The sequence below is a fragment of the Scyliorhinus torazame genome, chromosome 6 (genome assembly GCF_047496885.1).
Source record: "Scyliorhinus torazame isolate Kashiwa2021f chromosome 6, sScyTor2.1, whole genome shotgun sequence".
Lineage (NCBI taxonomy): Eukaryota > Metazoa > Chordata > Chondrichthyes > Carcharhiniformes > Scyliorhinidae > Scyliorhinus > Scyliorhinus torazame.
The window spans coordinates 288,330,142-288,352,830 of NC_092712.1; the positions used below are offsets into that span (position 1 = coordinate 288,330,142).

The following is a 22,689-nucleotide window of genomic DNA, read 5'->3' on the forward strand; positions in this document are numbered from 1 at the left end:
GAAAGCTTCACTGTCGTTTTCGCTGACAACACATTCTGTGAGTCCAGTGGTTATGTCCACTTTAAGGATATGGAGGCAGTTCAGGCAGAATTTTAGGCTGGGGTCTTTGTCGAAGTTGGCCCCTATTTGCATTAACCACCCGTTTGAGATGCTGAGACTGGATATTGTCTTGGGGTGTGGGGAAGGAAGGGATTGGAGAGAATAGGAGATTTGTTTTTAGAGGGGCGATTTTGGAGGTGGGATTGGGTTCTTCATAGATTATCATAGAATTTACAGTGCAGAAGGAGGCCATTCAGCCCATCGAGTCTGCACCGGCCCTTGGAAAGAGCACCCTACCCAAGGTCAACACCTCCACCCTATCCCAGTAACCCCACCCAACACTAAGGGCAATTTTGGACACTAAGGGCAATTTATCATGGCCAGTGCACCAAACCTGCACATCTTTGGACTGTGGAAGGAAACCGGAGCACCCGGAGGAAACCCACGCACACACGGGGAGGATGTGCAGACTCCACACAGACAGTGACCCAAGCCGGAATCGAACCTGGGACCCTGGAGCTGTGAAGCAATTGTGCTATCCACAATGCTACCGTGCTGCCCTTTGTGTTTTTTCTTTTCTGTTGGTTGTTTTGGGGGGTTTTGTAAAAATTTGTATGTTTTTGCAAGATTTTGTAAAATTGGAAAACTTTAACAAAAAACATTTAAGATAAAACCTTTATTAAATACACATTTTTAAATGATTCAATGTATTCCTTTGACATTTTCTGTGGCTCAGCAAGTTGTTTATTTTCTTCAAACTTAAATTTTTTTTGTATTGTTTAATGTTTCACCAGACTTTTCTTTCCAAAATTTGTTATCTACCCCTTGAGTGAGTAAACATTTGAAATGTGCCCCCTCACAGACAAAGGTTAGGAAATCCTGCAGCAAACCAATCATCTGCTGCCACAAGGACCAAGCATGAGGAAAGTTTAGCACTGAAGTGGATAAAAGCTCTTACCCCTCTGATTCATTGCTGTGCAGCCAGAAGCATTGACCACTGCGCGACGCAACCGAAGCACCTGAGCAGCAAACGGAGCAGAAATCAGAGCAAAGACTAAAAGTACCCGAGCTGGATGTGTTAGAGAAAAGTTTGTGGATTCAAACCAGGCATTTGAGTGAGAAAAACATTTTTGTCTCTGTGGTTTAATCAGTAAATGCAGTGTTGGGTGAGAGAGTGAAACGTGTTACAATAAGTAATAATTTCTGAAATTATTTGCACAGAGATTGAGACCATCAAATTCAGCCTGAAGCTGGGAACGATCCCACCCAGACCGGCACTCTCTTTTGTTTTGGTTAGATCGCACCCACTGGGTCAAAGGTCTGGGCTCCCTTCTTAACACTACTGTAGGTGTGTCTACAACACCTGGGGTTTGCAGGCAGATTGCCTCCAATGCAATGTGGAATGTACAGAAATGCAGATTGGGTTATCCATCGGTGCTGTGTGTTCAAGTTACATCAGTATGTTTTTAAAAAAAGTTCAATTCAGGTTTCCAGTCAGTGGATTAAAAATCAGCATTTGGCACAAAGCTCATTTTCATGATACCTCCACACCATGTGAAATGAAATGTGATGACAGGAAAAAATCATTACAAGTTTTTAATTTTAAAAATACACAAATGGTCATCCTCAAATATTAATAATAATAATCGCTTATTGTCTCAAGTAGGCTTCAATGAAGTTACTGTGAAAATCCCCCAGTCGCCAAATTCCGGCGCCTGTTCGGGGAGGCTGGTACGGCTGCTAGCATTGTTCTGCACTACAAGCCAGCTATTTAGCCCAGTGTGCTAAACCAGCCACCTCAATCTTACACTGCTCTTGCTATTTTTTAGGTGGTAATGTTGTAAAAGCAAAATCTGTTGAAATAGCATTGCATTAAGGGTTCTGAATTGTTTTTGTGTGTTGGTGTTTTGTCTGAAGGAATATGTGGGGGTTTCTGGGTATGTTCCTGAGACTAAGTGTTGTCGCCGGGGCAGGATTCGTGGACTTCCACGACAGAAAAACTGGCGCCGCACCTGGACTGATTCAGCGACTGTTAAGGGGCTAGGACCGGCACCCTCGTGGAACATAATCCATTCCAATGAGAAATAGTGCTGGATTTGCGATTGACACTCTGAAGGCTGACTAGCTGCAGCCGCATGTACACACTTTACTCCCCACACACGCCATCCCAGTCAATAAAATGGCAGCAAGGAGAGCAGCCGCAAAACTCACAGATGCTGAGCTGGAGACCCTCCTGGACACGGTGGAGGAGAGGCGAGCCACCCTGTACCCCGGCCCAGGAGGGAGGCTGCCAGCCGCCACCGTTCGCAGGTGGCAGAGGCAGAAAGCGCCACGAGTAACACCATCCCGACCGGCCTGCAGTGCCATAAAAAACTGCACGACCTCCTCAGGGCGGCCAGGGTGAATAGGCAGCAGTGAGCCCTCCCCAACCCGGAGGGTGGCCGAACCCCCACCCTGCACCACATGCTGGCACCCGTACGGCCACCATGGCTGGGTGCCCTGGCCACCGAAATCACCAGCTACCCACCCCCTGGGCTGCATGCATTGGACTGTCTAACACTCTGCGTTGTCTGTTTCTCCCCTCAAGGAGAAGGCCTCCCATAACTGCAGGAAGTGGGAAAAGACTGGAGGGGGGACCGCTGGACCTGCGGCCCCTCATCATGGCAGAGCAGCGGACCCTGGACATGGTCGGCGGGCTCGAGGAAAGGGTAGTCACCTCAGGCTAGGATGTGATACCCCGCTTAGTTGCGGTTCCTCGTGACACATGTGCCACCCCCCCACCCAAAACCATCCTCACCCCACACCACCCTCACTCCCCACCACCTTCACCCCCCACATGTTAAGTAATGGGTTAAGAGACATTGCAATTACTTGTCTCTTTTATGTTTAAGTATCCATTAATTGACACTGATATGTAAAGGGGCCTCTGTCAGGTGATGTATAGTTAGAGTTTTGTGCTACAGCTGTTGGAATGAAATAAATGTGTGTTTGTGAAAAAGAAACAGAACTTTAGACTCTTCATATCACGGCAACTAAAACGTCTAACAATTGGTAGCAGAGGATGGTTGCTGTGTAAATGTGAAGGATTGAAAGATACAACTTTTCCAGATCAAACCAAGGAGTGAGTGAGAAAAGAAAAAAAAAAGGGATATATGGCTGAACCTAGGATAAAGATGGCTGGATATGACTATCCTCCCTTATTTTCTGAAAGGGAATCGTACGACCAATGGAGAAGTGCAGTAGTTATGTGGACTAAGGTAACTGCTTTGGGAAAGAGAAAACAAGGTATGGCATTGGCTCTTTCTCTACCATATGGCAGAAAATCCAAAACAAAGTGCTTTCTGAGCTGGAATTGGAAGAGTTAGACTCAGAAGAAGGTCTGGAGACTTTATTACATTATATGGATAAGATTTGTAAGAAAGATGACTTGTTAAGTGCGTATGAAGCATGGTCGGATTTTGATAAGTTCCGGAAAATGGAGGATATCTCCATGGAAGACTATATCATGGAATTTGGCAGACTATATAAAAGGCTGCAGAAACACAACCTGGAATTTCCACAGTCTGTGTTGGCCTTTAAATTACTTGACTGTGCTAGAGTGAGCAACATGGATAGGTTCCTGGTTTTGCCAGGGATTCAGTTTACTGATAAGGATACCTTTTTCGAACAGATGACAAGAGCTTTACAAAGGTTTCTGGGGAAACATTCGATTCCGATGGCTCTGATGACCCAAATAGGTCAGCCTGCAATAAGGCAGAATATGGAAGATACACTGCTAATGACAAAATCGTATGGCTACGAACAGGTCTCAAGACTATAGAAGGCGACCGAGACAAGGAAATTATGAAGACAGAAACCCAGTTAGAACCTACAATAGGAAGATGAACCCCAGAAATGCACGGGGCATGATAAATCCGATGTTTTCATAGAATTTCATAGAATTTACAGTGCAGAAGGAGGCCATTCAGCCCATCGTGTCTGCACCGGCTCTTGGAAAGAGCACCCTACCCAAGGTCAACACTTCCACCCTATCCCCATAACCCAGTAACCCCACCCAACACCAAGGGCAATTGTGGACACTAAGGACAATTTATCATGGCCAATCCATCTAACCTGCACATCTGTGGGAGGAAACCGGAGCACCCGGAGGAAACCCACGCACACACGGGGAGGATGTGCAGACTCCGCACAGACAGTGACCCAAGCCAGAATCGAACCTGGGACCCTGGAGCTGTGAAGCAATTATGCTATCCACAATGCTACCGTGCTGCTCGATGTGACTCTCAATACCATTATGCTTTCAACTGTCCAACTCGTTATGATAGAGTGTTTGAAGCGACACATGACATGGAAAAGTCAGAAGAGGAAAAAGATAGTGCCCAGAAAAAAGGCATTGTCCTATTAACAAGCAGTTTTATGCCGGTAATGAGGGTGTTGGTTGCAGAATCCTTCAACTATGCTGTATTGGACAGTGGCTGCACATCTATTATGTGTGGAATTGACTGGTTAAAATGTTACCTGGACTCTTTGAATGCTGAAAATCGTGACAAGGTTAAGGAATTTGAAAGTTTCACAAGTTTCAGGTTTGGGGATGATAATACTCTGAAGTCGCTGAAAAGAGTGGTGATCCCTTGCAATATTGCCAGAGTGAATCATTTAATTAGCACGGATGTTGTATCAAGTGAGATACCTTTGCTTCTGAGCAGACCGTTGATGAAGAAAGCACACATGAGACTTTATATGGAACAGGATAAGGCAACAGTTTTTGGAAAAACGGTGGACTTACAATTTACACAGTCGGGACACTATTGTATTCCATTACTGACAAATAATATTTCAAGTAGAGTGGTTAAGAATGTTTTAATGGCAGTTGAAAATGGAACTTTAGCTGATAAAAAGCTTGTGGTATTAAAACTGCATAGGCAATTTGCACATCCATCTCCTCGGAGGCTGAAACATTTATTAAAGGATGCAGGGGTAAGGGATGCCGACTATAATAAACTGATAGAACAGGTTAGTGACCGCTGTGAAGTTTGTAGGAAGTACAGAAGGACACCAGCATGACCGATAGTAACCCTACCTTTGGCCAGGGATTTTAACGACATTGTGGCCATTGACCTTAAGATCTGGGATAAAGCAAATAATATATTTATTTTGCATTTTGTAGATTTAGCAACCAGATTTAGTCAATCAACGATTGTACAAAGTAAAGAAAAGAGAGTAATTCTGGATCCAATCGTGGAAAAATGGATAGGGACAGGATATGAATACGGCTGCAGAAAGCCCATTTAGTAATGGTGTCTGTGAAATAAATCATGCTGTCATCGATGACATGCTTCGGAAAATTTTGGCAGATCGACCAAATTGCAGGCTAAATTCAGCTTTAGCATGGGCAGTACATGCAAAGAATTCATTACAGATGGTTGCGGGCTATAGCCCTTATCAATTAGTGTTTGCTAGAAATCCTAAAATTCCGTCCATTTTGGATGACCAGCCTCCAGCTTGGGAGGGGACTACAATTAGCTCTGGTTTTGCTCAACATTTAAATGCATTACATAGCAGTCGAAAAGCTTTTTTGGATGCAGAAATCTCTGAAAGAATTCGCAGAGCTTTAAGACATAACGTACGGCCATCAGATGCCGTTTTTCAGCAAGGAGGCATGGTATACTATAAGAGAGACAATTCTAATGAACGGAAAGGCCCAGGGAAGATCATAGGCATAGATGGCAAAACAATTATTTTGCAACATGGTAATCAAACTGTTAGGGTCCATTCATCAAGGATAATGGGTACAGATTACAAATTTTCAAATTTAGACAGAGCAGACAGACATGACGAGGAACCAGAGTCATCTGGTACGCATGTGTTACAGAACTATGAGGACCAATTAACTGATATAGACAGGGTTTCTGTGGAGGAACACAACACTTCTGATGAATTAGAACAGGCCATTTTTCCAGAAGGGCAACTGTCAAAAGTTGGTACAAAAGTGAAGGGTGTAGTCAATGGAAGGATGCAACTGTTATTAGTAGAGCAGGGAAGGCCACTGGAAAGTATAAACATTGGTTGAATGTACAGCATTCAGGGGAAGGAGTCAAGACAATGGATTGGGAAAACAAAGTTCAAAAATGGAGGGCACAGAAACGCAGTGCCAGTTCAGATAGTACATCGGATAGTGAACAGGTCCGCAGGAAAAGATCGAGAACTATTGACAGGACATCCCACAGCAGAAGGGAAAGATCAAGCAGTAGCAGTACAGAAGGAGATACCAGGCGGGAGAGGGGACGTAGTTTATCAAGATCTCGGAACATGAGTAAGACTACGAATACTAATAGGAGTAGAATCCCACATGCACGTGAGATTTTGGTGGCTTCAAATAAATTAGATGAAAAAGTTATCAAATAAGCTAAACAGCAAGAATTGCATAGTTGGAGTGAATTTGGGGTATACACGGAAGTACCGGATCGGGGACAAAGAGCTCTATCCCACAGATGGATTTGCACGGAAAAGGTTCTTCCGGATCGAACTTTTCAGGCAAAGGCCTGGCTTGTGGCAAGGGGATTTGAAGAAAACTTAGAAGATCAGGATTTAAGGGTAGATTTACCTACAGAACGAAAGGTTATTTTAAAGATCTTCTTGGCTCTATTAGCCACAAAGGCATGGGAATGCAAATCTCTAGATATAAAAGCTGCCTTTTTGCAGGGGCATCAGCTCCAGAGAGACATTTTTCTCCATCCTCCTATAGAAGCAGCTAACACAGAAGGGGTGCTCTGGAAGTTGAACAAATGTGTATATGGATTAAATGATGCATCTAGAATCTGGTATTTTTCGGTAAGGTCAGTTTTGTTAAAGTTAGACTGTTGCTAGTTGAAAGCAGATCTTGCAATGTTTTACTGGCACTATAAAGGGAATCTTTCTGGCATTTTAATGATGCATGTCGATGATTTTTTGTGGGGTGGGACTAGTGATTTTGAAGCTATTGTAATCTCTGGTTGGAGGAAAGAATTCAGGATTGGAAGTCAGGCTTCCGGTGCATTTAAATATATTGGACTGGAAATTGGACAGACTAAGTTAGGGGCAATTTTACGTCAGCAATCTTATTTGGAAAGCATCAGCCCAATAGCAATTAGTCGTGGCCGAGTTTCACAAAAAGACGCAATGGTTTCAAAGATAGAAAAAGAGCAACTGCGAAGTTTAATTGGGCAACTGAACTGGTTAGGTAGACAGACTAGACCGGACGTGAGTTTTGATGTCTTAGAGTTGAGTACAAAAATGAATGATCCCAAAGTAGAAGACACAATAAGAGCAAATAAAGCGTTGGCCAAACTAAAAATGCAGGAGTGTGTTTTGAAGTTCCCGGTTTTAGGTGACCTTCGGCACTTGAAACTCATAGTTTATAGTGATGCGTCCTACGCAAATTTGTGATGGGGTTTCAAGCGCAGGAGGTTTTATAATTGTCCTTTTCGGGGACAATGGTAAATGTTGCCCGTTTGTGTGGGAAATAAAGAAAATAAGGAGAGTGGTAAAAAGCACTTTGGCTGCTGAGACATTAAGCCTTGTAGAGGCAGTGGATATGGCCTTTTTTTATAAGTATGACATTGACATAAATTTTGGGATTAGGGGATTTGGGTAATATACCTATTGACTGTCACATTGACAATAAATCCCTGTGGGAAAATGTGCACTCTACAAAAAGTGTCAATGAAAAGAGGTTACGGATAGACATCGCAAGTTTGAAGCAGAAATTAAATAGGTTGACAGGAGCTATCAACTGTCAGACTGTTTTACAAAAAGAGGGGCGGGTTCACAGAAACTTTTGGATATTGTTAATGAAGGGCGCTTGTTTCTGTGACTTTTTTTTCTTTCTTGTCCAAAAAAAAGGGGGGGAAATCATATGTGTGTTTTTGAGTTTCTTGAAATTTTGTTTTCACCTAATTATTTTTTTTCTCTGAGGAAGGGGAGACTGTTAAGTAATTGGTTAAGAGACATTGCAATTAGTTGTCTCATTTATGTTTAAGTATCCATTAATTGATACTGATATGTAAAGGGGCTTCAGGTGGTCTCTGTCAGGTGATGTATAGTGAGAGTTTTGTGCTAAGGCTGCTGGGATGAAATAAATGTGTGTTTGTGAAAAAGGAACAGAACTTTAGACTCTTCATATCACAGAAACTAAAACGTCTAACACCACATCACCCTCACCCCCACACCACCCCCACCACCTTTTGGCCAGTGGTCTAATTATGCGTCTTGTCTTGTGACTTGCAGGAGCTACTGGTGATGGGGTGGGCCCTTTTTTGTGTCCCCAGCCCCAGCCATAGAAACAGCCAGAACCCCCCCCCCCCCCACGCCCCCCCGGTGTGCCGGGCACCGATGATGACACCGACATGGAGGGGACCCATATGCCGCAAAACCTGGAATCCCCGGAGCTCATGTCTGATGTTGACACAGATTTCCTGTCACAGCTGTTTCCAACACCCTCCACCATCTCAGAGACATTCACCTCGGTTGGGCACTTTAGTGAAGAGGCTCCTGGGACTCTATCTGATGCTCACCACACAAATGCTCCAGTACAGCAGGTGGAGGTAGGAACATCAAGGGACAGACGGATGGTCGGAGGGTGGGGCCGACCCCAAGGACTAGTCCTGATGGGTTTCCGGTTGTTGGAATGGACAGTCCCACTGACCGTGGAGGTGCAGTCACAGAGCCAGGGACTATATGAGGGGTTGCCGGTGAGCATCCAGCACCTGCTGGCGCAGGTAGAGGTGTCTAACTGCGTGCAGCAGCAGAAGGTGGTGCCGGCAATGTGTGCCACCCAGGCATGGGTGGTGTTCGCGGTGGAGACGTTGTGGGTGAGGGTTTCGCTTTGGATCATTGTCCAAGGCCTAGGACAATCTGTTCAGGCGGTGGCTATTCAGGCGGTGGCTGAGGCCCAGGACATGGTTGCCACCTCACAGGCAGCATTGTGCCAGAACCACCTGGACATTGCAGCAGCATTGCTGAGCGTGGCCTAATCACAGTGGGCCGTGGCTGAGAGTGTCGGCAGCATTGCTGACGTGGCACAGATGCAGAGGGAGGTGGCCCAGTTCCAGAGGGAGATGGCGCAGTCACTGGCTGATGTGGCCCAGTCGCTGGCCGTTGTGGCACTGTCACAGATGACGGTGGTCCACTCCCTGTGCTCCATGGACCCGAGCATGCCGACTCTGGCCAAAGTGAGATCGGGCCTCCAGGGGCACAAGTACACCCAGGTCCCTCTTCACAGCAGCCTGCTGCAATTGTTTTACCAGTGTCAGGACTGATTTATTATGTTGTAGGTGTAACATAAGCGGCTTCCTTGTGGTGCACTTGACAAAGGAAGGTTCAGACGTGGAGATAACTTCAACACGTTTGTTAAACTATTTACACTTCTATTACTCGGGTTCGACACTACTGCTAATCCTACTATAGCTACCCAGACTGATTAACCAGTTGCTGCAATCCACGTGGTGGGAGTGATATTGAATCAACCCTGTGTCTGTACTCACTGACTGTCTCCACTGGAAAGAGACAGATCATGTGTGTGGTGTCCCTTATATATGGGTTGGTGTAATGCCCCCCTGTGGTCGTGTCACCTCTGTGTGTATCGTGAATGTCCATTGGTCGTGTCCTATCTAACTGATCTATTGCTGAGTGTGTGTGTGTGTGATGTTTATCGTGCTCCCTCTAGTGTCTAGCTAGCCTACATGCATATACATTGATGCACATCACCACAAGGACTGGCAGCCCACGGGTTCGTCGCTGCATGTCTTCCCTCGTCTCTCTCTCCCTCAGCAGGCATGACGCCAGTTTCACGATTTTTAATAGCACAAGTGAACCTTGTCGTCGGGAATTCGCCCCAGTGGAGGTGGAGAATCGGGAAGGCCCTGAAGAACACCGGGTCAGGCCCACTAATGATATGCCAACGGCGTTTACTGAATGTGAGTTCTAGAATGCATTGACGCCGCTGTCGAGGCGACGGAGAATTGCAATTTGGTGTGACACTGGCACCTGCCATGATTTTAGTGTCGGAACCAATCCTCCGCCCAATCGCGTGTCCTGATTCCGACGGAGAAACCTGCCCCTATTCTTTCAGAACCTAATGCCCTCCCAACCCACTTTGCCTTTTATATCCCTATTAGGTTTCACCTAGGTTGTCTGGGTATTCACTAATATGCGGTGATGGTGCTCTGACGTGTGACTTTTGGTGAGCTAGAGGGGGTAGTGTGGATTCACGTTTGCCTCTGCAGTCAAAGGAATCAGTGCCCACAAGCTACTGAAAAAAACTACTTATATTATGCCTCTGACTGCATTGTTGGGCTATCGTTACAGTCTTTAACCCTTCAAACTCCACTTGCATAATCAATGAGTTTAATATCAGGCAGAGTGACAAATATTAATTCTAGGGTGATACTGTGCTGTAACCTGTTTTTGTTTTAAATTTATGGTACTCAATCATTTGTTTTTCCAATTAAGGGGCAATTTAGATTGGCCAATCCACCTAACCTGCACATCTTTGGATTGTGGGGATGAAACCCACACACACTGAGAGAATGTGCAAACTCCACACGGAGAGTGACCCAGGGCCGGAATTCGAACCCAGGTCCTCAGCGCCATAGTCCCAGTGCTAACCACTGCTCCACGTGCCACCCTTTTGTTTTTGAATGCCTCCTCCACCGGGTCTTCAGGGGGCTCTGAAGTTAAAGTGCTGGGTTTCATGTGATTTGAAATTTTGACTTGAACCATTGCTTCTCTGCGTCCCTTTGACTTCCACAGCTGGTGTTTGTTTTGGGTTGTGCTTCCTTTCCTTTTCCTTGTGTGAGGTTTTCCCCCTAAATCTGTCCCGTATCCTTTGGACAGCACAGCCCACAAGTGACTGACCAGCTTCTGTTGCACTGCCCTGTGGGCCACTTCCCTCAGTGTCTGTCTGCTGGTTTGGGAGCTACCTAGAACCCTATTTAAATCCTGAAAGAATGTGCTAGCTACCCAGACCACAGGTTCAATCCCTTCATTTCTTTTAAATTCCATGGACCCTGTTTTGGCATTTTTAAACTATTTTTATACTTCACTCACCTGGCTTGACCTCTTCTACATTCATGGATTCCACCTTGACCCATTTTAGTGGTAGACCCTCTTCTGCCCCCTGAAAAGTCCTCTGGCTTATCTTCTATTTCCCCAATTCAAACTAGCTGTATTGAGCCCCTACCCGTATCTTGGAGAATGCTCATCTTCTTCTCTGCCTCGTGAAAAGTTAGGGATTATTTTCCCCTGGTAGGTATTCTGGCCTTCAGCTGCATTTGAAGATAGGCTCATGACTATAATGGCCATGGCACTGTCTTGACTGCAGTACCTCCTGTGGGGTCTTTTCAAATGCAAATAGGTGACCAGCACACTAGTTTATGTTGAGTGAAGGGTTTGTGGGTTAACTCATGCTATGAGGTCTGCCTGCCTGATTTTGGAAACTTTTTTTTCTCCATGTGGGTCTTAATGGAAAAGGGAAATTCGTTTTTAAACTCCTGAAGGAGAATCGCATCTCTGAGGCTTTCAGTGGTGGACTCTAACTTAAGCGCCTGTACCCACTAGTTGAAAGCAAGTTGCTGAACCCTTTCTAACTCGCTGTAAGTTTGTTTGGGCTGTTTTCGGAGAGTTTGGGAATTTTGGCAGAATGGCCTTTGTCCAGTTCCCACCCTTGTTCCATTATGGCCAAGGATTACAGCCTTGAGCGTATGCAGTGCACAACTGCTTTAGGCATTCATTCCAAGTCTGGCTGGATCACTTCAAATTTAATTGTTTTTATTTAGGGACAAAATTATTTTCTTCAAATTAAGCGTCAATTTAGCGTGGCCAATCCACCTACCTGCACATCTTTGGGGTGTGGGGGTGAGACTCGCACAGATATGGGGAGAATGTGCAAACTCCACATGGACAGTGACCCACGGCTGGGATCGAATCCGGTTCCTCAGCGCCATGATGCAACAGTGCTAACCATGCGCCAGTGTTGCCCTTACATCAAACACTCCTCTCCGCTGCCAAAACTTCTCACGATGCCAGGATATTCCTCGCCCTGAATTTGCATCTTTCCCTTCTATAAACCATCAGACCATCTTTGAGCTCATCCTATCATGAGACCCATCTCCTGCTCTCTTGACCCTATTCGCATTAAATACTTGACCACCCTACTATCCTTCAAGGCTGGTATTGTAAATTATTCCCTGTCCTGAGGTACTGTCCCTTTCCTTCAAACCTGGTGCCATCAGCCCCTCCTCAAAAAAACTCACCCTGTCCTTGCAAACTAGCACCCCATCTCCAACCTCACTTTCCTCTTCAGAGTTATTGGATGTGTTGTCATCTCCTAAATCTGCCCTCTCCTAAATCTGTGCCCATCTTCCCTGCAATTCCATGCCTGATCTTTTCATATAGGTTTACTGCCTGCCAAAAGCAATGAAACACCCTTAATCAAAGCCACAATTGACATCGTGGGAATAGTCCATTCCCCATATCCACCTCGGATTTACGCCCTGGAGTTCCTTTCTTAAACCGTTCTACCTCTATAACTGTCCACATTTCAATTGTTCCTTAATATTCACATACTTGGGAGTCCTTTAAAAATGGCAGGCTGTTCCCAATTCCTGGATTCCCAACCCAAACCCTGAGCTGTGCAGTTTTTGGGAGTGATTTTAAAGGTGTGGGCTGTTTCAGGTGTGAGCCTGAACTCAGCACTCCTTTTTTAAAAATAAATTTCGAGTACCCAATTCACTTTTTCCAATTAAGGGGCAATTTAGCATGGCCAATCCACCTAGCTTCCACATCTTTGGGTTGTGGGTGTAAAACCCACGCAGACATGGGGAGAATGTGCAAACTCCACACGGACAGTGACCCAAGGCCAGGATTTGAACCCGCGTCCTCAACGCTGTAGGCAGCAGTGCTAACCACTGTGCCACCGTGCTGCCCTGCACCCCTGACTTGACCAGCTCCATTGCGCAGAGAGGGATATGGCCATCACGGTGGTATACTGGTTAGCACTACTGCCTCACAGCTCCAGGGATCTGGGTTCAATTCCGGCCTCGGGTGACTGTCTGTGTGGAGTTTGTATGTTCTCCCCGTGTCTGCATGGGTTTCCTCCGGGTGGGCTCCAGTTTCCTCCACACTGTCCAAAGATGTGCAGGTTAGGTGAATCCGCCATGCTAAATTGCCCCTTTGTCCATAAAGTTAGGCGGAGTTACTGGGTTACGAAGATAGGGTGGAGGAGTGGACTTAAGTAGAGTGCTCTTTCCAAAGTCCAGTGTAGACTCGATGGGCTGAATGGCCTCCTTCTGCACTGTATGATTCTAGGGGCTGGTTTAGCACAGTGGGCTAAACAGCTGGCTTGTCATGCAGAACAATGCCAGCAGCGCGGGTTCAATTCCCGTACCGGCCTCCCTGAACAGGCGCCGGAATGTGGCGACTAGGGGCTTTTCACAGTAACTTCATTGAAGCCTACTTGTGACAATAAGCGATTATTATTATTATTATTCTATATCCTATCCATAATGTTATTGGAGTTAGGACAGCTTTTTAATGAATCATGGTTCTCTGCATTGTTGCAGTGCCATGAACCATAGACTGCATGAGGGCACCTTTTTTAATGTGAGTTCAAAAAAGTCATCCTTGTGCCTCTAACCCAAACTAAGCTCTGATCCACCCCTCATGGCCCCTTATGCCCTCTATGCCAGCCTATACCACTTCCCACTCCCGAAGGCCTCACTTGCCCCCTCTGCCAAATTATGGGATTTCCATGCCCACTGAAACACTATATACTGTATGGAATGAATGAACCCTATAGATTGTGTGCAAAAAAAAAGCTTTTAAGAAGTAATTCATTCATTGCATTCCACAATGTTAAAAATTTCCTTTCAGCACAGCCCAATAAAGGTGCCAATCATCCAGACCCTTTAAAGCATCAATAACAAAACTGCAGGCATTTGAAACCTTTTAAACTTGTGCAAATACATTGTGAAATAGACAGCTGTCACTCATGCAATGTTTCCCCGAGAGCTCAGGGATTGATCAGAGTCATCAATCTCTGGGCCCTGAGCCAAGCATACATAATGAGTCTCCAGCTCCCGCTGCCTGTTTCGGTGATGCTAATCCTGGCAAATGAATCCTTTGGTTCAGGGTTGATACTTTGTTTGATTGTGCCTCTCTGTGACATGTTGGAATGTTTTTCTATGTTAAATCTATTGTATAATTGTAATGTTTTGATATTGCTACAATGTGTCATTTAACTATGCCCAATTAGGGCAGCACGGTGGCGCAGTGGGTTAGCACTACGGTCTCACGGCGCCGAGGTCCCAGGTTCGATCCCGGCTCTGGGTCACTGTCTGTGTGGAGTTTGCGCATTCTCCCTGTGTTTGCGTGGGTTTCGCCCCCACAACCCAAAAATGTGCAAGCTTGGTGGATTGGCCACGCCAAATTACCCCTTAATTGGAAAAAATGAATTAGATACTCTAAATTTAACAAAAAAAATAACTATGCCCAATTGGTTGTTTGTGAGTTTGAAGGAGCTGACTTTTAAGCTGGAAGAGATCATAAAAGTTTTGTAAAACATGTTTTTTTTTTAGGAAAACATCTTGGAAGCCTCTCAACATGGGACGGTTAGACGTATTTGCCATGTTGTTCCTTCTGACTGTGAATGTATATGTTACCAACTCTCAGCACAACGGATGTAAGCAATTGTCTGAATATTTTATGTTTTTTTTCTTTTAGCTATTTTCTACTTAATGAACAGTACGTATTTAGTTTTCACAGATGTATTTATTTTAACTCCTTGTGGTTCACAATCCAAGAAAAAGTTTATTGAATTAGACATGTGACAATGAGGTAATTTAACATTGCTGAGTATCGCTACACAAACTAACATCTTCAATGAAGACAAACTTTCTTGTTTTGTCCTCTGAGTGGAGAAGAGGTGGAGTGGGGTGGGGTGGGGCAGGGCTGTGGTGGGTTAAAGGGTCAGAGGCTCATTTAAATCACCTGAGTTAAGTCGGAGCAATAGTTGTCAAGCAGCAAAGAAATAAGGGTCGAGATAATATTACAATCCCAGAATGGATACCAACAGTTGCTAGGATACCGGATAGAACCCCAATATTTCGCTCCAGGAGTGATTCCAGTTACAAATAGGGATATGGTGGGTAAAACAAGCTTTATTATCAACAGTCTTAAACTAACTTTCATCTCGTAAAAGAACATTGCTTACAATTTACAGTTAAACAATGCTTAATGAAAAAAATGAAGCACTTTGGGCAATCCAATGGCCACGCTGCACCGTAAAAACAGCTCGTCGCGGTGCAGCATGGCCATTGAAAGCCAGGAGACCCTGTTCATGGGATCAAACGGCTTGCAACACCGCGCGAGATTCTACACAATCTCACAAGACTTTGCAATGTGGGCAGGATCAACCTTTAGCAAATCTGCAGGAAGCCTCACTTTAATGTGCAGATTCCCGCGGTACCTGAGGCTTTGGGATTCAACCCCTTCGCCTCAGGAACCACGGTTGAGTGCTGTTCAGCACTGGTCCCCCACAAACGTGTACCAGACGGAGTAACACTCTTGGCGGTCTCCCAGGGGATCGGGGCAGGGTGGTGCTAACCATACTATAGATCTCGCCTTTTGTCTACCTCCCTTTTTAAACTGTGGTGTCACATTTGCTGTTTTCCAATCGACCGCATCTGCCCCGGAGTGCAGCGAATTTTGGTAAATAACCACGAGTGCACTTGCTATTTTTCCCCCCATCTCTTTTAGTACCCAGGGATGTATTCCATCAGGGCCAGGAGACATTTCTACCTTTAGCCCCATTCGCTTCCCAACACCACCTCCTTAGTGATGATGATCACTTTTAGGTCCTCACTTGCCATTGCCTACATGCCATCAATTATTGACATGTCATTTGTGTTTTCCACTGTGAAGACTGACACAAATACCTGTTCAATGGCTCGGCCATTTCATCATTTGATAGGACCATACCACAAATCGATGATTAAACCCCCCTTCTCATCTTCTAATGCTTGCCACTTTGTACGCATTTTCTTTCCATTTGAAATTCTCCTTTATTTCCTAAGATATCCATAGCTGATTATCCCTTTTCCTACAGCCCTTCCTCTTCACTGCTATATACTTTTGCTGAGCATTGTGAAAAATCGCTTCAAAAGACCTCCATTGTTCCTCAATTGTCCCACCCTAAAGTCCCAGTCTACCTTAGCCAATTCTTCCCATATTCCATTGTATTCTCCTTTTGTTTAAGCACAAGACATTGGTATTGGATTTTACCTTCTCACGCTCCATCTATATTTTAAATTCAACCATACTGTGATCACTCATTCCGAGAGTATCCCTAATTATGAGATCATTAATTATTCCTATCCCATAACACAGGACCAAATGTAGGATTACTTGTCCCATGTAGGTTCCATTTCAACCAGTTGGAGTAAACTAACGTGGATACATTTGATGAACTCCTCCTCAAGGCTGACTTGACCGTCCTGGTTTGACCAATCGACATGTAGATTAAAATCCCCTATGATAATTGCCGTACCATTTCACACACATCAGTTATTTCTTTGGTTATTGCCTGCCGGACCATGATGTTATTATTTGGTGGCCTATAGACGATGCCTATCAGCGACCTTTTCGCCTTACTACTTATAATTTCCACTCAAATGGATTCAACTATTCTCTCTATAGGAGTGGGAAGGTTAAAGGAAGAAAATTGACGGGGTGATGGGGAGAACAAAATATGGGTGGCAGAATTTACTCTATGGGTATGGTCCTTCCCCACCCCACTGTAAAAGTCAGAGTCAAGTCTGCCTCCAAATGGGCAGCTCACCTGTCAGCCATTTAACAACTGTCGGGCCTTTAATTGGCTCAGGCCAGAACTTCTGCTCCTATCCAAGAGGATATCCTCCCTCTGAAAGCTGCCAGCCAATCAAACAGTCGGCAGTGCTCTTATTCCGCAACACCGCCAGAACCGGTGGCCATTTCTGGAACTGCAGTGAGTCCCAAAGAAGTGGAGCAGCACGGAACCGGACATTAGTGTATGTTCAGCATGTTGCCGGAACCAGACTCAGCCACCAGTGGTGGGCTTAGGGGACCGGTATTGACAGGGAAAGGGGCAGATGAAACTTGGAGGTGAGAAATTAGGAAATGAAACTATTTAGCTCCCTTGATGTGGTGAGGAGCAGACAATCATTACAAGAATGTTTGTAAACATTGTGGTTCGCATCAAAGACGTGTACTTGAGATGCATTCAAATGTGAAGGGAAAAATAAATAAATAATCCATCACACAGTTATGCCTGAATCTGGAAACTGTCAATCACAGGCTAGTGAGGTGTTGCTCAATAAAGTTAAATTGGTGCTTAGCATTTCAAAGGCTGTGAAGAAATTTGAAGCTTACTCAAGTGTTGTGGGCTTTCCAGGAAGCCTCTGACACTTCTAACATCTGCTGTTTAAAAGGTTTTTGTCTAAGGGAGCAGATTCTAGGAAAGGGACAATGTTTCTTTATTGATTCTTCACTAGAATCCCAGCCACAGCCCACTCTGGCTGATAACATCCAATCAAACATCTGTGGATTCCTCCTCAATTCCCTCCAGATGTTTCTTACACTGTGAGCCATCTGGCCTCAATGGACTCTGACTTCCACACATGTGTTTCACAAATTCACTCTTGAAAAGACATGTCTTCCAAAGAATATTTTCCCTCAGCTGTTTTTTCCAGCAAGAAGCAATTTCCAGGATTGCAGAATCCTCTTTGAGTATTTTCTGTTTTGAATTGCCATGTGCTTTCAATCATCTACAAAATCCTGAGGGCCAAGCCACAACAATAGATCACTATTGCTTCACAGGCGGCATTAAGATATCACCAACCTTAGGATTACTTCAGATAACTGGCTTCTCGCTAGCCAACTCCGTCAGGTCTGTACTTTTTAGCTGTCTTTAACTGGAGACTCTCTCTCTCTCTCTGCCCCTTGCTTTAACTTCAATGAACAGTACCTTTTTTCAATTTCCCGTTCCTTTGTTCTTTTGACTTCAGTTTTCCTGGAACAGCGCTTGTAATTATGAGATTTCTCGAACTATCTGTTCATTAGTTTCTGGGACCGGTTTCCTTCCCATGATGTCATTGTTCTGCCTCTCTGCTTCTGGCACAGTTGGGAGAGCTGTTTCTCCTCCAGCTACCTACCTCCAGCTGCCTTGGGTCCAACCTTAAACGATACTCAAAAATCTTTCCAATTTAAAGTGGCCCCTGGTTGCTCAGCAACATCCCAGTGCTTCTGTTTATTTTTAACATTGGAGAGTCAGGTGATCCTGTGTCTGAAGCTGCCAGAGCCATCAGAGATAGAGGGCTTAATGTTTTTGCCATCGGTATTGGCTCTGCTAATCATGCTGAGCTTGTGACGATTTCAGGATATCAAGAAAAAACTTTAAATGTGGTCAACTTTGATGTCCTAAAGGACCTGGAAAAATGGATTTCATTTGGAGCACACAGTCCAAATGGTGAATTTCAAAAGTTTGAATATTACTTTTTAAACTAGCCGATTGATTCCATGGTTGGAGAAAACTTTGAAGCCAGTGCTAGAATTGGGAACCTTGCCCACTGGCAGTGGATTTGGGAATATCATGGATGCTTTGCTGTTCAGTTTTCCAGTATGCGTTGATTGGTAGCAAATTTGCCATCAGGGCAGACGTAGAAGATTAGGAACAACTGTGTTGTCTCCTCAAGATGGTGATAATTGTTGAGTTCCTTTTAATGCCAAAAGCCTGGCATACTTCAGCCAAGCAGCCACATTGAAAGGAAGAATTTTGAAAACCTTAATAACTTAACAGGCTCCTCCAACAGATGACATCTAACAGTTTTGGTGGTTGATTTGTCAGTTCCAATGAACTTGACAGTTTATCCTCTTTTTTTCTGCACATTTATTCCTACTTTTAACGATTTCACTGAGCAGCTGGGCTTGAAGTAGGCAGGGTGAAATAACTGAATGGTTGTGAGCAAACTGATTCTTCACTCTCTCCAGAGGTTTCCCTTTGCGTGAGGTTGTTTCCCTCACACCCAGGTGATGTCACCGAAGGAACTTGAGAACTAAGGAAGTGAGCATGGAACAGCCCAGGGATTGGGAATTGAAAGATGGAGAGGAAAAGGTGAAGGAAAACGGAGGAGGAGGTTTGAAAGAAAAGAAAAAGATTAGCAGAGAGGTTGGGGAGAGTAGATTGGAGAGAGAGACAGACAGAGACATAGTCAGAGACAAAGACAGAGAGACAGAGACAGAGAAAATAATCAGAACATATGAACTAGGAGTTGGCCGTCTGACCTCTCGAGCCAGTAAGATCATGGCTGATCTTGTTGTGGACTCATCTCCATTTATCAGCCCGATCACCAAACCCTTAATTTCTTTACTGTTCAAAAATCTGTCCAACTTTGCCTTAAAAACACTCAACGAGGTAGCCTCAACCGCTTCACTGGGCAGGGAATCCATCGATTTACAACCATTTGGGTGCAGAAGTTTCTCCTCAACTCAGTCCTAAATCTGCTTCCTCTTAATTTGAAGCTATGCCTGCTCGTTCTAGTTTCACTCGTTAGTGGAAATAACCTACCTACTTCTATCTCAACTATTCCCTTCATAATTTTATATGTTTCTGTAAGATACTCCCTCATTCTTCGAAATTTCAATGAGTATAATCCCAGTCTACTCAGTCTCTCCTTCTAAACCAATCCTCTCAACTCCAGAATTAATCGAGTGAATCTCCTCTGCACCCTCTCCAGTGCCAGTACATCCTTTCTCAAGTAGGAAGCCCAAAACTGTACCCAGTACTCCAGGTATGGCCTGACCAGCACTCTGTACAGCTGCAACATAACCTCCCTGCTTTTCAACTCCATCCCTCTAGCAATGAAGGACAAAATTCCATTTGCCTTCTTAATTCCCTGCTGCAGCTGCAAACCAACGTTTTGCTGCTCTTACACAAGGACACCCAGGTCCCTCTGCACAGTAGCATGCTGCAATTTTTTACCATTTAAATAATCGTCCATTCTGCTGTTATTCTTACCAACATTGTACTTTAACTGCTAGACTCTTGCCCACTCACTTAAACTATCTATATCCCTCTGCACACTTTTCTCTACCTCTCATCTCAGTGTCATCTGTGAACTTTGACAATGTACACTTGGTCCCAATCTATGTAATTTGTAAACAACTGCGGTCCCAACACTGATCCCTGAGGCACACCACTAGCCACTGAATGCCAACCAGAAAAACACCCATTTATCTGCACTCTTTGCTTCTGTTCATTAACCAATCCTCAATCATGCTGATACATTACCCATAATGCTGTACACCTTCATCTTATGCAGCAGCCTTTTATGCAGCACCTTGTCGAATGTCTTCTGGAATTCCAGATACACCACATTCACCGGTTCCCCGTTGTCCACCACACTCGTAATGTCCTCAAAGAATTCCAATAAATTAGTTTAACATGACCTGCCTTTCATGAACCTATGGTACGCCTGCCAAGTGGAATAATTTCTATCCAGATGTCTCGTTATTTCTTCCTTGATAATAGATTCAAGCATTTCCCCACTTTAGAAGTTAAGCTAACCATACTATAGATCTCTCCTTTTGTCTACCTCCCTGTTTAAACTGTGGTGTCACATTTGCTGTTCCAATCTACCGCACCTGCCCCGGAGTGCAGTGAATTTTGGTAAATAACCACGAGTGCATTTGCTATTTTTCCCCCCATCTCTTTTAGTACCCAGGGATGTATTCCATCAGGGCCAGGAGACTTGTCTACCTTTAGCCCCAATAGCTTCCTCAACACCACCTCCTTAGTGATGATGATCACTTTTAAGTCCTCACCTGCCATTGCCTACATGCCATCAATTATTGACATGTCATTTATGTCTTCCACTGTGAAGACTGACACAAAATACCTGTTCAATGGCTCGGCAATTTCCTCATTTCCCATGATTAAACCCCCCTTCTCATCTTCTAATGGACCAATGTTTACCTTAGCCAATCTTTTTCGTTTTATATATTTGTTGATACGTTTGCAAACTGTTTTTATAGTCTGAGGTAGTTTACTCTCATCATCTATCTGAGTTTTCTTTAAAGGTTTTTTCGTGACTTTCTGTTGACCTTTAAAATGTTTCCAATCCTCTAATTTCCCACTAATCTTTGCCACTTTGTACGCATACCTTCAGCTGCCTTGGGTCCAACCTTAAATGACACTCAAAAAATCTTTCCAACTTGAAGTGGCCCCTGGTTGCTAAGCAACATCCCAGTGCTTCTGTTTATTTTTAACATTGTAAACTCTCTGATAACAATACAGACAGAGTTTGAAATAAAAACAACCCCACCATACATGCGAACACCATTGATTCGTGTGAATTAAACTGAAGTGTTAACCGTTCTTACACAGTAACATTAAATTAAATTCACTTAAATCTGTGCCTTTGGGCTGGATTCTCCCGCCCCGCCAGCTGCACAAACGCCACGGGCGAGCCACATAGAATGGAGATGCATTCTCCATTGACCTCGTGCCGCATTCTCCGGTCGCCAGGCGGACGCGGTCGGAGAATCCCGGCTGTTACTACTAATATCCAACAATACAAACACAGATTACTTAAAACGACCTCTCCTTCCTGACACAAATGATGACGTTGCAAACAAATCTTTTTTGTTTTATTTTCCTGCAGCTTGCAGTAATCCAGAAGTGGTGGACATCATTTTCCTAATCGATGGATCAAGTAGTATAAACCCTCCAGACTTTGAACAAGTAAAAGCAGCTATAGAAACCTTTATCAACAAAAATGAGTGTTTTGGTAAAACCAGAGTCCAAATTGGCATCATACAGTTCAGCACTGAGCCACGTGTGGAATTTCAGCTTGATCAATATGATGACAAAGCAGTATTACTGAAAGCTGTTCATCAGATTCAGCAGTTACATGGGGGCACAAATACCGGCCAAGCACTGAACTTTACAATCGACTACTTTGATAGCTCAAAAGGGGGCCGGCCTGGAATACAACAATACCTCATACTGATTACAGATGGAGAGTCAGGCGATCATGTGTCTGAAGCTGCCAGAGCCATCAGAGATAGAGGGCTTAATGTTTTTGCCATCGGTATTGGCTCTGCTAATCATGCTGAGCTTGTGACGATTTCAGGATCCCATGAAAACGCATTTCATCTAGACAACTTTGATACCCTAAAGGACCTGGAACAATGGATTTCATTTGAAGCACGCAGTCCAAATGGTGAGTTGAAAAAGTTTGAATATTACTTTTTAAGCTAGCAGATTGATTCCATGGTTGGAGAAAACTTTGAAGCCAGTGCTAGAACTGGGAGCCTTGCCCACTGGCAGTGGATTTGGGAATATCATGGATGCTTTGCTGTTCAATTTTCCAGTATGCGTTGCTCGGTAGCAAGTTTACCATCAGGGCTGACGTAGAAGATTAGGAACAACTGTGTAGTCTCCTCAGGATGGTGATAATTGTTGAGTTCCTTTTAATGCCAGAAGCCTGGCATACTTCAGCCAAGCAGCCACATTGAAAGGAGGAATTTTGAAAACCTGAATAACTTAACAGGCTCCTCCATCAGATGCGTCTCACGGTT

The 22,689-nt window shown here is 44.4% G+C and overlaps 1 protein-coding gene across 1 annotated transcript in view; it reads left to right on the forward strand.

Annotated features, from left to right (window-relative positions):
- Positions 1-22,689, forward strand: part of LOC140425875 (collagen alpha-4(VI) chain-like) — a 285,411-nt gene that overhangs the window by 230,966 nt on the left and 31,756 nt on the right. The window contains exon 5 of the mRNA XM_072510256.1: positions 21,771-22,331. Coding sequence (XP_072366357.1) covers positions 21,771-22,331 — 561 coding nt within the window. The remainder of the gene's footprint in view (positions 1-21,770; positions 22,332-22,689) is intronic.